Consider the following 14,708-nt stretch of genomic DNA (forward strand, 5'->3'; position numbering starts at 1 on the left):
GGCTGAACAGGGGACAAGGGGGGAAGCAATCCCCGGTTTGCTGGGGGACTTCAAAACTCCCCGGGCGCAAGCCGGCCCGCGGCACCTCCCTATAAGGGTAGCAGCCACGCTCCAAACCTCTGGGGCTGGAGGGGGGAACCGGCGATGAGAGCTCGGGCAGGGATTTGGGGCCGTTCCCATGCCGAGGCAGAGATAAGCATCACTCCCTGCCTGCAGGAAACCCCCCCCCAAACACGCAACTCGTGTCGCTGAGACTAAATCAGTGCTGCAGAGCACGGTTGCAGCTCCTAGAGACACACCCGTTTCCAGGGATTTTAAGGTACAACAGTCACATCTGGTGCAGCTGGACCAAAGTGGGGGGGGCAGCAGGACACGGGCAGCAGCGCCAGGATATCAACATTCACCCCGACGCACGAACTGACGACCCGGCGACTTTTAAGCGAGGAAACAAACGGCGATGAAAAAGCCGGCGGCTCGGGTGCGTGGCCGCAGCCAACGTGGGAAGCGGAGCCCTCGGAAATCCTGCACGAGGGTTTAATGGGTCACTGGGACAACGCGTGAGCGACGCGGTGATGTGCCACCAGCTCCTCGCCCCGGCTGGCGCTCCATGCTGGGGGCAGCTCAGACCCCAGACCTTCAGGGACGGGGAGCTGAGACGAATCCGTTGTGGTATTTGAAGGAGGAGCTGTTTTGCTGGACAGGCGTTCCCACCTCCTGTCCCCATGCTGCTACGATGGTGAAGAGCACACAGCTCCCTCCAGCGCGGGGCTGGGGGATGAACACCCCGACACCAAGGCTGCAAAACCCACCCCCCCAGCGTGGTTTAAATGAATCAGGTCCGAAGGTCGGTTCCCACAGATGCCCCCGGGATGAGCCCGTCTCCAAACCGGCCTGCTGACACAAGCGCAGCAGCACTCTGGCACGCAGCAGTCAAGGAGGTGGCGTTGCAAAGAAACGCACCCCGCCAACCCTCCGGGTGAGCTCGAAGGAAACGACTGGCAGAAGAAACCCAGCCAAGGCAACACAACCCAGACGTGTTGAACTCCGCAGCAACCCATTCCGTGCGCAGAAGTACACGGACACGACACGGAACATACGTGTGCCAGGCCGGAAGGCAACTCCAGCCTTCTTCCCTCCCCGCACGGCCACGCACCGATCGTCAGAACATCCCGCCAGAGGACGGGGAGACGCTGCCGAGCACGCTCAGCCCTTGGACGCCAGATGCCTTCCACCTTTCCATCCTGCTGCTTCCCTTTCAAAGCCGGCAGCCGTGAGGGCAGAGGCTCAGCAGGGAAGGAAAATCCCTCCTTGGCATCCGATGACAATAACTCGGAGCAGGTCCCTGCCGGCGTACCGCACAACGGCGACGTCACGGAGCGCTTGGTTTTGGCAAGGACAGATTTCATACTGCTTTGAGAGGCAGTCGGAGGCAGCGGTCTTTGAGGATCGAAGCGGCTGGAGTCGTGTCTCGGAGAGGCGATGGCCTTGCAGAGCCTTCACACAACAGCACTGCAGCCCAGACTGAGCGCCTCCTCCACGGTAACACCAAGGACAAGCCAAAACCCAGCCCCCGCCGAGCAGCCCAAAGGCTGGAGCAAAGCCTCCATCCAGGAAAAGGAATAAAGTAACCAGACACCCCTCACCGCTGCTGGAGCGAAGCAGCTCGCGCAGAACAGTACCGCATCCAGGCACCTTCTCCCCCAAAACGCCGAAATAGGGGTTCCCGAAAGAGGTTGGGCCCCTTCTTACCTCACCAGGCAAAAAGCTGAGCAGCAGCAAGCAGGACTCGCTCCAGCTCAGCGGTGATAAGCTCCTGAGTGAGGGTGCGAGGCCTTAGGAAGGTTTCAGCAAAGGCTCATCTACTCCAGCCAGCTGCACGGAGACCAGAGCAACCCAGAGAGAGAGGCCAAACGAAGCAAGGGTTCATCTGGGCAAGTCCCACCTTGGAAAGCACTTGAAGAGGTTTCCACACCTCATGGTTGCAGCAAATCGCAGGGACTGCTCCCCCAGGAAACCGTTCAAGCCGCAGATTAGAGTATTAAACAAGTGCTTCAGTGTCAGCTTCCATCTTTGAATTTCCAGTTAGCTTCTCCCCGCAGCTCGAAGCTCAGCACCACTTTGCCGGCCCGACGCCAGGCACTGAGGTTTTCACATGCACTGAGGTCAGGGTACCGATTTCACTGCCATTATTGAAGGAGGAAGGGGAAGGATCACTACACGGTAGAAATCATCTGCTACAGGAAGAAAAAAAACCCAAAAAAACCGTTTTCCTAGGCCTAGAAGGAAGGCCGATGGTTTTGGGTAAATGGTTAAGGCCTATCGGAGATCCATCAGGACCACGTCTCTCTCCACGACGGACACGTGATTGCAGGTCTGGAAGAGAGAGGAAGAGAAAGAGCAGACAGGGAGTTATTCAGATGTTCCCACAGCTCAGGTGAGTCTCCTTCTACCCCCTGACACAACCTGCACCCAGTGTCCTTTGCACAACAGCCCTCTCGGACCAGGAACCAGTGCCGGGTGCCACACAGAGCCCACGGCAGGACACAAATACAGGTCTCTCAAAGCCTTTGCCGCTGGCTTGACCTGTTTCTGCAGAGCAGCGCTCTGCCTCACGCCTCCAACACACCCAGCGGGTCAGGAGGCTCTTGCACCTCAACCCTAGGCAGAGACAGGCCCTGCCAGGCCGAGCCCCCAGCCCTGGGTCGCAGCCGAGCACCAACACAGACCCAGATCCAAGTGAAGTGGCCAACACGCCAACTCGCAGCCCTCCAGCCCCGCTGCCTCACCGGGGGGACTTACAGTGAAGAGAGGGGGGTCTTTGGGGTGCGGGTGGAATCCTTTCTGCCGGCAGGAAGAGATCTCCTCCAGGCCATGCTCCGTCAGCTTGAAAAACCCCGTCCTAGAGCAAATAAACACAAGGTCTGTGTAGCTCAAGCCTCTGCAGGTAGAAGCATCTCCTGGGTCTCGAGGAGCACGCTTGAGCCTGCTCATCTCAAGCGAGAGCAGGGACGCATGCTGCGGGATGCTCCTCTGCCCAGCCCTGCGGGGTCTCCTTTCACGGGTGGGCAACCACCTGGATACAACCACCCCCTCGAACCAGCTCAGAAAAGCAGCCAAACTACACACGCTCAAAAAAATTTCCTGTGGTGACTTGACATTTTATTCCCACATCAGGAATCCAGCAGAGGAAGGGGCATGGTAAACAGCCCTTCCGTACCTTCTGAAGAGGCCAGACCTGCCCAGCCTCTTGGAGGGCAAGGCTTCCCCTACCCCACATCCATGCTTACTCCTGGTATTTCGGAGAACACACAATAGCGATGGACTCCGGCAACATCATCTGGTAGGAGCAGTGGGTGTGCAGGTCAACGCTGGAGAGGAAGGCTGTCTGTGTGGGGTGAGTCTGAAATAGAGCAGCAGAGAGGAGGTTACAGCGAGGCTGGAGAACAGCAGGGCCAGAGGAGTGGCATCTGCCAAGGGCAGGGTGCAGGAGAAGTGACACAGCTCCTTGGGTGGCACAGAGGACATGCTTGAGTACCGAAAGTGGTTTTGGGTTGTCCCAAAACATCTGCTCCTCTTTTCCATTTGGGAAAACTGCAGGAGGAACTCTACATTTCTGGCCATATCCCACAGGAAGTCACACTACAGCGTACAACGCTGTCCTTGCACGCCTACACGCACACTTCACACCCTTCTCCAGTGCAGCTACCCTGGGGCACAGCATCACCAGGCACGGAACACACCGCCAAGATGCCACATTCCACCAAGGTTCCCAAGGGTTGGACGATCGCAGACAGCCACCACCTTACCCAACGCTAGCCGACAGCTACATTTCACATCCTAAATTCCTGCTCAAAGGGTCTTTCTCCTTTTGTTTGTTAGGTTTTTGTTGTCAAGACCAGCAGAAAGGTCAGAAGGATTCCAGAAGGTCCCCGAGTATCACAGGGCTGCCACCGAAGAGTTAACACCAAAGGCAGACACCCCGCATGTATCAGGCACATGCAGCAGGCATTTATTTGTCAAAGCCTGTGAGGCAGCTGCTGCTTTCGAGAGATTACTCAGCAGCACCAAACGTTTTGCTTGGCACCGATCCGACTGCCAAAGGCTCTGCGGGGACAGGCAGCAGGGCAGCGTGCTGAAGCCAGCGGAGGAATCTGGAACTGGCACATCCTGAGGCAGAGCAGCACACAGCTGTCTCCAAAAAGCAGCGCTACTATAGGGATGCATCACGGGAGAGGCCCTGCGCTGGACAGCAGGAGCTCAGGATGCTCCAGGAGTGCCTCTGGGGTCAGTTTTTAGGTGGATGAAGCATGAGTTGGATGCCCAGTATCCCACTTTCAAAAGGGCCTGATGCTTTAGGAAGGGACCCAAACTTAAAACAGACCTGGATTTCTCCAGCAGTGAGAGTAGTGACTGAGATTGCAGCAGAGGGAGAAATCCAAGCAGAGGATGCTGCCTGCTCCATGCCACCTCCTCCAGTAAATTCTCTTCCACCAGCCCTGCTCCACACACCTTTTTCCCTCCTGGCTGAAGGCAAGGCCAGTTGGGAAGTGAAAGAGGAACAAGAGACTCACATGGATCCAGCCCAGCGTAACAAGGCCGTGCTGATCCTGGATGACGAAGAGCTCCTCCTCGTTCTCCGTGTTGCAATAATCGGGGCCCCCGTACTGCTTGGGAACGATGACGTGGGTTATCGTGAACTCGTTCCTCATCTGCAAGGCAGCACAGGGGGCTGTTACACACCGGACTCCCCTCCCAAGCAGGGGGGCTGCTGCCGCTCACTGGCGCAAAGGTGATTTCCGAAGCTTTGGGAACATGGTACTTCTACGTTCATCACTCAGGGGCTCCACAGCTCTGAAACAAGCCCATGGAAGCATCTACCGTCCATTTACAGGTCACAGGAATGGCAACTGCAAGCTACTGGCAAAGCAGTCAAAGGATTTTCTCAGTCTGAGCATGACCTACGGTTTCCTATTCCATCTCCCTGCCATGCAGAGCACCCACAAAGAAGTCCTGGACACCCACCAAAGCGAACCTTCCCCTTCACTAGGAGATGATTTATAATTACATAAATCGCCAAGCGTCTGGAAGCAGCTGGATCGCAGAAAGTCGCTACATCAAACAACTTCATTTCAAAGCAAACTTCTGCAAGCAAAGCAGCCCCAAGTGACTGGGGGAGAGAGCGCTGCCTACAGAAACCTGTGCAAGCAAGCTCTCGGGCGGGAGAGTTAACTGTCTCCAGTCCGTGCCTGCACGGCCTTGTCTGGGTGAGGGTCCCAGTTCAGAGCTGGGGCAGCTCAGTCCTGCTGGTACCAAAAGGACGTGTCACCGGAGCTGCCCGTCACCGTGGGACTGCTCAGCGCAGGCACCGTCAGAGAGTCGGCACCTGGATGGGGGAAGCTGAATACTCGTGGGGACTCAGTGGCTGGCATCTCACTCCGTGTGAGGAAATCCTAACGTAAAAGGCTGGAAAAGGAGAAGCAGGTCATTCCTAACGCTCACATGAAAGCTTAGTCATCAGTGAAGCTGCGCTACAACCTTCCGTGGCAGAAATCAGAGTCCTCCAGCCATTTTCAAAGCCGCTGCACCTTGACAAGAGGCCCCTGAGCCACTTCCAGGGTCTTGACCAGGATTATCACCTTACCAGCTTACCGCAGAGGATCCCACATGTCTCCACACCCCGGATCGTGTTGGCATCAGCCAGCTGGAGGAATTTCTGGCAGAGCTCCCTAGGGACGATGACCTGGCGAAGGACATCCATACTTGCATCTGTGGGGAGAATAGGAGCACAATGAGCAATGACAGTTGGGGATGCTGCAGAAAAGATCCCTCGGGTCAGTACCTGGAAGGACTGGAAACAAACTGCTCTAATGTCTACCCTTAAAACAGCAGTCACAGGTGAATAAAGCCACTGTGACGCTTCACAAGGGACAGCCACTACCCCTTTCCAAACAGGGCAAGAGACACGTAGCGAGAAAGACACTTGAAGCTGTGTGTCCAAATTCCAGTATTTTGTTAACAAAAACGACTCCACACACGCTTACATCATGTCATTTAAAGTAAGACACGTCACTGGGCATGAACCAGTCATCAAGAAATGTCCCCATCAGTATTTTGGAGCCGTATTTTGCAGAAGAGAATTTGGTCAGGAGGAGAATCTGGCCAGCCTAGCCAGGAACTAAACCCCAGCCTCCAACAAGTATTTGGATCTAGGGAAGCCAAATCGGCTGTAGACTTTGGATCAGCAGAGAGACCGGGCTGGAGAAGCATAGGGGGCTGATTCCCAAGAGGGGACTTCTCCCCAGCCCTGCAAAAATGTACTGGCCAACAGGGAGAACATCCAGTGACTTGGAAGGCCCAGATGGGATGGAGCCATGATCAGATACATCCAAGAACCTCCCAGACAAATCGGCTCCTCAACTGCATTTGGCACAGCCCCAGCAAGGGAAAAGGGTGTACTGAGAGGTACTAACTGGTTTCCGTGCTCCCCAGAGCACTGGGCTTCAAAGATCTGTCCACGACAGGAGGCTTGGATGAGACAGTCGCTGCTGATGGACTTGCAGGGTGAACTGGAGAGACAGGAACCTTTGGGATTAAATCAGTCGGGGGCTTTTCCACACCAGGGATGAGGGGCCCGTCCAGAGACTCAGGACTTGGCTCTGGCTTTCCAAATTCCTGCACTATCCTTAGACGTTCCTTCTCCAGCTCCTGTCGTCGAATCATCTCCTCAAAGGCATGAAATTGCTCTTGCTCTGCCTGCTGCTGCTTCATCAGGGCTACCCGATTTTTCTCCTCTTCCAGCTGCTGCTGCAAAGCCAAGTTGCGTGCAAATTCTTCTGCCTCCTCCTTCTGCAAGGAGAAATACACCAAGAGGCATCAGCAGGCAGGGGAACGCTGGCCCGAGGCAGAATACAAAGCCTGTGCACCTCAGACCCTCAGCAATCCCAGGCTCCTTCTAAAGGGTCTGTAAAAGGAACGCAGCAAGCAGCACTCCCTGCAAGGAAGCTTCAGCTTGCAAAACAGAGATCCGCACTTCCGTCAGGAGAGCTAGACCAGGGCAGTAAAACTGCTGCCTTAGCCTCCCCTCTTCCATAGGAATGTAATTCCAGGTTGATTTCCCTCCATCCCAGCTCTAAAATCCCACTTGCCCGCAGCAAAACTGACTGTGGAGTTTTCTGCTTTGCTCACAGACCCCCAGATCCTTGCCCACGCTGCTAGCAGCTGCCTGCTCAGCTTCTGGATCCTCAGACCTAGACCTCACGCTGGGACAAAGAGACAAAACAGCCAACCAACAGTCCCAGCTCAGAGTGCCTCCAGGGTGCACAAGGAAAAGAGGTGCCACGGTGCCTGTGACAGATGCACCTACATAATGCAGCAGAGAGAGATCGGGACAGGGCTGGACCCACCCAGACTTCACATTTCAGAGCACCCAGGGAGCTCTGGAGACCTGCCCTCTTCCAAACACTTTGTGGCTGAGGGTCTTCTAGGGAGCACAGGCCTCCAGTCTCCTCTCACTCACCTTCTGCTCCTTGTACTTAGCATAGTCCTTGGCGTACCTCTTTAACAGCTCCGCCTTGAGCTCTTCAGCCCTGGGGAAGGCTACTTCTTTCAGTTTCTGCAGGGAGGAAACACAGTCGTAAGAGTGTGATAGTCCCAAGACAAGAAAAACCAGACCTGAGAGATGCAAGAACCAAGGGACATGTAACACCCAGAAATTATAAACCACCTGCTTGTCAAGGGGCAGGAAGGGGCGAGCAGCTCCACGCTGTGTCTGGGCAGGCTGCAGCTGTGTCTGGGCAGGCTGCAGACCAGCGCGTTGTAGCCACCACCACCGAGCAAGAGCTCAGGCAGCGCTGTCCTTCCCTCTTCTGGTCCGTGTCGAGCAGAGGAGTGGTAGCTTCTTACGGCTGTGCGCAATCCCCAGGGATCCCCTTGAGGCCCACCACACCGAGCATCCAGCCACCACAGATGGAAAAGCCACGCGGTGTTCGGAAAGCAGGGAGTTGAACAGGAAAGAAAGGACACCCCAGTGCTCAACGGGAAGTAAGCTGGCAAACCACAGCCAGCCCAGCGCAAGTGCAACAGGGTGTGAAGAACCCAAATCAAACTCCCAAGGGATTTGACTGCCCGGCCAAGCCAAGGCTTCTCAGTGTCTGTGTGCATCACTCGCCCCAGAGCCATGAAACCCCAACGTCGATGACACCAAAACATTTCTGACAGCAGCCGTTAAAGACTTGGCAACGTTACTACTTACTCTCATTGTCTCCCTCTTTTCGGGTATGACAGCAGTCTTATAATCACGGTGCTGTGGCAGCTTCTCAATGAAGAGCCTGTGAACACAGGAGAGAAACTGCATTTCGGAATCAGAGCAGAAAGGGACAAGCACAAGACAGTAAGTGGCATTTTGGGGGTAAGGATCATTCCTCTCCAGCACTGTCCCTTTGCTGTGTCACCTCCCTGGGCTCTGAGCAGCCCACAGTCAGGGCAGATGTCTGCCCCTCCCTCACATAATGGCCTTCTGAGCTCCTCATGGCACACAGGAGATTGTGTTCAGTCCCAAGAGATTCTTCTTCCACCTGGACTTTGGAGACAATCCTCAAGGATAACTACATCTGTTTTGAACAGAAGCATTAATAAGCTGGTCTAAAACACCAAGGACACTGGTGGTGATTCAGGAAGGTCCTTGGGCACCTGCCTACACCTCTGCGAGCATCCAAGGGGATTACACACAAGCTCAAGGACTCGGCTGACTCAGTGCTCACACTGCCCTACCGCACAGGGGAACAAACTGTTTGTGCTCAAGACAGGGAAATCAACTCAGACCTTGAAAAGAGAAAACTTGCAGGTAAGCTAAAAGCAAGTTCCCAACATCCTTGGCTGCTGCATCAGGAGCCCTTTGGCTCTGTGGCCCGGCAGGGCAGGATTTCAGGCAGCAGGGCTGTTTCTCTGCAGACTGCCGGGAGGGGGGAAAAAATCACACTGAGCTCAACATCACCCTGCTCCCAGCACGACTACAAACAGGTTAATCTTTGGCTTCTCTACAACTGGGATAACCCCTTCCAGGGAGCTCTGTAGGACACAGTGGTGAAGATACAGAGAAAGAGTACTGCAAGCACTAGAATGAGGAAAAAAGCCCACCAACATGGGGCAGTTCACTCAGGTTCAGCCCCGTGAGGCTCGCCAGGCTTGAGGCATCCCCAGATTAACTCTGTGAACAAGTCCCCAGCAGCACGCTAGCTGACTGAGTGCTCAGGGTGAGCTCACAGCAAGCTTAGCTGGGTCCTTGCCTCCTGCACGCAGAGCTGTGCTTGCTCCGAGTGTCCACAAAGCCCATGGGTACAACACACAAAGCCCTGCTCTCCCTCATGGCTCTTTGCTACACCACTTCAGTGTCCGAAGGAGATGCTGAAGCCTTCAGAGAGCAGCCTCGTGCCCAGGCACAAGAAATAAGGGTAGTGAGGAGTAGACTGTGACCTGGGGGACAGCACAAACAAACCAAGCAGAGCCAAGCGGGAAAAACTCAGCGGGGACAGAGCGAGAACACTCTTCCTGCGTGCAATAATAAGCCCAGCTGCTCCGAAACCTCAGTCCTCTGGGAAGAGGAAGGACTTCCTGCAACCCCGAATGCCTCTGGTTGCCACAGAGAGCGTGAGGATGCTCTCGCCAGAGACCGCAGGATCAGCGTAACCACGTCACAGCCCGGAGCCACAGAGAAGCCGTTGCTCCATCCGAAACGCACGGCGAGGTCCCGGCTGGTGGTTGTGAAGTAGGTCACTGTGTCGAGGAGACAAAACAAGGCTGTGATCATTGCCAACAGCTAGCAGATTAAAATGGAAGGGATTAATTAAGAAGGATTAAGAGCAGATGCTGGCCTGAGGAGGATGGAAAAAACAGCAGGGACAGCTGGGTTTCCACAAGTCACGGAAGGGGGAAAAAGGTGGGCAGCAGGATATGAGGAAGGCTCAGGCAGCCAGGGTAAAACTCTGGGGCAAGACCAGGCAGCAGCAGACTGGGGAGGGAGGCAGAGGAAAGGCAGGAGCAGTTCCCACTTCCTATCGACAGCCCAGCTGAGGCTTGGCAAGACCAAAACCTGCGGCTCCCATCACCAGGAGTTTTGGGCTTGTTCAAACCTCCGCCTGCTCCCAAGTCCACTGTGAGCAGCAGCTGTTTGGCACCAGGCAGCCACATCACAGGCTATTTTTAAGCACTGCTACAGCACGCACGCCAAGTCGGCATCTCTCGAGTCCCTTGCAACGCCCCACGCAAACCCCCAGAGCCAATCCTAGCAGCTCACAGTCACACAGGCTAACCAGGACCCAGACACCACAAAAAACTCACATCTTGATCTATTTACTTTCTTATTAGGCTTTAACAAAATCAAACCTATGGTGCCTGATGGCAAGGCAAGGAAAACATCCACTCAGATAATGCAGAAGCAGCTGTTCAAGAAGACACGCAAGCAGATGTCTGACAAGGTGACAAGACAAATGTGTTAAAAGCCCAACCTGCTTATTCTTCGAGATAGTCGTGTCGCCCTCCTGCGCCCCCGTGAGGAGTGCTGGGCAATGAGCTTCGTTTCCACATGGGAAACAGAGGTGCTGTGTAAGCCAAGAGACCTGGAGGTCAAGCAGGCAACAGAGGGCCAAACAGGGAATGGGCTGCCTCAGGGGGAATCTCTGCGGATCTGTCTTGAGACTACCCCGTGACCAAACAAGCTTGTCTCAAACCCAATGGCTTGTCTCAAACCCAACGGCTCCCCAGATCGGGTGCCTCAACCCAGATCTCATCGTGTCTTGAGATCAGGCTTGGGGAGTGCTCTATAGGGAAATAAAGAGAAATCCAGCTACCTAAAGCCCACAAGGCACACCTCGCTCCCACCAAACACACCAAGCTAAGAGCCTCTCGTACTTCTCCAGGCTGGAGCCCTGCCCTTCCTGAAGGCACAGGCTGATGAGGAAAGCACCCGCACTAGGTCATACGCTCTGGCATGGAGCTGAGCTCCGAGGAAGGGCAGCCACAGCACTGACCACAGATGTGGGCTGAAGCAGCAGGGCAAGAATCCAAGTCCTGTTTCTAGAAAGGGGAGAGCAGAGCAAGTCCCGTGCAAGGCTGCAATTACCAGTGCCCTGCCCTTGCCTTCTGGACTGTGCCCCTTGGGGAAGTGCATCTAGAAAATTCTGCATCAAGCCCACTGCTTGAGCTACAGTTTCCTATCTTCATTGACAGAAACGAGACTGTGATATTAAGTTCATCTCTTTGGACAATCCAGGGAAACAGCTCATATTCATCAGTGCTGAAGAAATCACACCAAGGGAAGGATTCTCACCCTCCTGGCAGCCAGGCTAACGTACAAGCCACGAGCGTTTGAAAGCTGCTGGAGAGAAAACACGCCAGGACCTCTTACTGCTATAATGAAACAGCAAAGGTGCTTTTAGTTCATTTGTTTAGTTAAAGAGTTTCTCCTTTGGCCCCAGCTACGTAACCAGCCTGGAAACCTTCCCGAGGGTTTTACACTTCCCAGCTCCCTGTGCAGCCTCTCAGGGCACTCGCTAAAATGCCCATAAAAGCTCAGGAAGTGCAAGGCGGGAAGAAAAGCTAATCAGAGAAAAATGTGTTGGATTTAAGGGGCAGGAACCCTGCACGCAGGGGCAGGGAGAGAAAATGCCCAGGGAGATGCCAACCACATCCTGGATAAGTGGGTAGTGTGGGCACAACAAGGACCATACCAGAGTGGCACTGGGTAAAAGCGGGAGGAACAGGCTGTTGGCCAAAAAACCTACAGGAACGGGACACTCTGCCATTGGGATGTTTTCTGAGAATCATGAGTTTCAGCCCTTTAAACACCAACAGGCACAGCTACGCAGAGGAGCGCACGCTTGCTCCGCTTGTACTCTGGGCTGCTCAGACACTATCCAGACCCGACACCACGTCACCGCGTTAGCACGGTGTATGCTCCAGCCCGGCGGGCACAGCAGTGGGGTTTCAGACCCAAGATGGCTCGTTTCTGGGCAGCTACGGAGATGACAGCAAGAATATGCGGCTCTGCACTTGCCTACATGGAATGCAGACCCTACAGCTGGAGACCCGGCAGCTGAAACGCCAAACAGGGTGTTGGCTGGGTTTATATACGATCTGGAGCTTTCTAGAAGAGTGCTCGGTACCCAAGAAACCAGTTGATTGGAATTAGGTTCTTTGGACCCAGAACTCATCCCCACGTCCCTCCTAAGAAGGGCTTGGGCGTAGGTGTGCGTGTTTGGAGAGGGGTAGATTATACTCCTTCTGAGATGTAAAACTAAACCTACAACTGGTCCCTGCACCTGAGGGAGAAACTCGCTGCCTGCTGTAAAAGGCTGTAGTAACCTAAGTGTAAAGCAGGCTTCTCCTCCAAAGGCTGTTTATTAGAGAAACCACCAACCAGCCTAGATCCTTTCCAGGGAGATATCTGGTATAGACATCCTTGACCATGGATCCTTGCCAATCCGTATGATGTCACAGCCAACCTAGTGACAATCAAGACCAATCTAGCTCCTCTGCAGCAATAAAACAGCAGGAAGCTTTGACACACAGGAGACAAAACCTCCCTCCTGCTGACAGGAGTCTCCACTAGCAGAGGGACAGAGGAACACAAGGTCAGCCTGGTTTCAAAGGCAACTTTCACAAACCTCCCACAAAGAGGTGAGCAGTGTTTGTGGGTTTGTGCCTCACATTTATGACATCTCCTGGTCAGTCTAACCAGCTGCATCCTCACCTCCGCGGGAACCGAAAGTCAAAAGGATTGAAATCCATAAACGCCCTGGACAGAACCCAGTTCTTCCAGCTCACCAAGGCCTCACAGTGTTTAGACACGCTCAAAACATGCAACACCGAACCCACAACCCCTCCTATCAACGCCGGTTACTTGCAAACAAAGCAGTGCTGCTCTTACGTGATGTATTTGTTGTAGAGGATAAAGGCATGCTCAATATTGCCTTCCTCCGAGTAAACAGTCGCCATGCGGAGGATCTCCACTCCGGAGCGGTAGTAGCGTCGCGGCGGGACGTCCTCGTTCACTTCCACGGCACTTCCCACCTGGATCAGTTTTCGGACTCGCTCATCCGGCGGGAGGCTGACGTCAGCGTGGTCGGGCATGATGACACACATCAAAGCTGCTGCGAGGCTGAACAACCCTGTGGTGGGAGGAAAGTGCATCTTAACCAACATAAACCAGGTAACTCATCCAGTTTCCTCAGGACTTTCTTTCCTCGATAGAAATCACTCCCCCTCAGGAGAAAAGCATTTAATACAGGGGGCAAGCTAGCTCCTGAGGGTGGAATCTGGGAGAAACCCAGCTCGTTTGGGAAACTGTGCTTGGATATTTACTTTACAATCTGAAAGGCAGCCACAACTTCAAGACCAAACTATGGTTTGACCCATCCAAATCCCACCCAAAGGAGCACTTCCTTCCTGGCTGTCTCCATGCAACAAAACTAATGCTGATCCTTAGTCTGGGAGCAGATGGCCGAAGCATTTCATTCGGACTCAAGGAGGGTTTCCACACTGCAGCATTCACCGTTTCGCTTACACAGCAGTGAAAAGAGGACAGAGCTGAAGGCCATCCTTCCAGCCGCTGCTGCTCAGCAGATCCATCCCTACACAACAAGCTTGATCCTAAATTGCTCTTGCCCAGGCAGGGTTGCCATGTCTTTCTCCCCCGTGCGGCGGGAGGCACACCCGTCACCCCAGGAATGCACCTCGACCTGATCCATGCGTCTGCCTCCTGCTTGGCTCCAAAAAAAACCCTTCTCACCCACAGCCCCATGGCACAAGGCAATAAATTCAAAGCTGAGGAAGAGCCAAGACTTGTTGAGGGGCAGCAAAGGCAGAAACTCTCCACAATGCTTTTGCTTGCACCAAAAGCAGGTTTCCCCTGGAAAAGCCACCCTGGACCAGCGTAAGGGTTAAACTATGAAATCACTGCAGAGCACCTCACAAGCCTTCCAGCAACACAGCTGCCACACAAACAACATCACCGTTTACCACAACTCCTTCCTCCTTCCTTGGGGAAAGGTGCCAAGCTGAGCTAAGTTGCCGTTCTGGGATTGCCTCAGAGCAGAAGCCCCTTTTGACAGCAGGCAGGCCCACGTTTCTCAGCCCACATCCTGGAGAGGCCTCCACAGGCCTTTTGCCCTAAATAAGAGCTGCGGGATTCAGTCCTGCCAGAGGGTGTCATGACAAAGTGCTCACTTACAGGGTGTGACTGAGCTACAGCTCGGAGCGGGCTTCAGCTTCTCCTCCTCACTGGGTGTGTGGTCACCCAAGCCAGACCGCTCTGTCACCTCCCCAAACCAAAGCCCCCTGACAAGTTCCACAGTCCCTCTTCCCCAAGAAGCAACAGACACCACTCACACACTGTAACTCCTGGTGTCCCCAGCCCAGAGCCCCATCCCATCGCCCCCCATCAATTCCCACAGCACACCTCGAGAAAAAAGTACCCAAACCACTCCCCCCCGAGCTACCTGCTCCCAGACTACAGACCCCGCTCAGACACTGCCCAGCAGGAGACGGGAAGAGCCTGCCACCTCACCAGAGCCCTGCAGAACTGCCATAACCCCTCCTCTGAAAGGGAGAGCAGGGACACCTGCTGTTGTTCCCTCCCACAACCTCCCCCCCCTGCCCTCCCCTCTGGACAAAGAGTGAGAAGATGCCCCAACCAAAGCCCCCACGGGCTCCCA

The 14,708-nt window shown here is 54.5% G+C and overlaps 1 protein-coding gene across 1 annotated transcript; it reads right to left on the reverse strand.

Annotated features, from left to right (window-relative positions):
- Positions 1 to 2,215: 2,215 nt before the first annotated feature.
- On the reverse strand, positions 2,216 to 13,137 carry STAMBP (STAM binding protein). Its single transcript, XM_010155110.1, has 9 exons — positions 12,923 to 13,137; positions 8,252 to 8,327; positions 7,517 to 7,612; positions 6,471 to 6,846; positions 5,642 to 5,766; positions 4,572 to 4,709; positions 3,288 to 3,400; positions 2,800 to 2,899; positions 2,216 to 2,373 (listed from the first exon to the last, which is right to left on the reverse strand). The coding sequence occupies exons 1-9, from the start codon at positions 13,135 to 13,137 to the stop codon at positions 2,317 to 2,319; spliced, it is 1,296 nt and encodes a 431-aa protein (XP_010153412.1). The 3' UTR covers positions 2,216 to 2,316.
- Positions 13,138 to 14,708: the final 1,571 nt, after the last annotated feature.

The sequence above is a fragment of the Eurypyga helias genome, unplaced genomic scaffold, assembly GCF_000690775.1.
Source record: "Eurypyga helias isolate BGI_N326 unplaced genomic scaffold, ASM69077v1 scaffold48577, whole genome shotgun sequence".
Lineage (NCBI taxonomy): Eukaryota > Metazoa > Chordata > Aves > Eurypygiformes > Eurypygidae > Eurypyga > Eurypyga helias.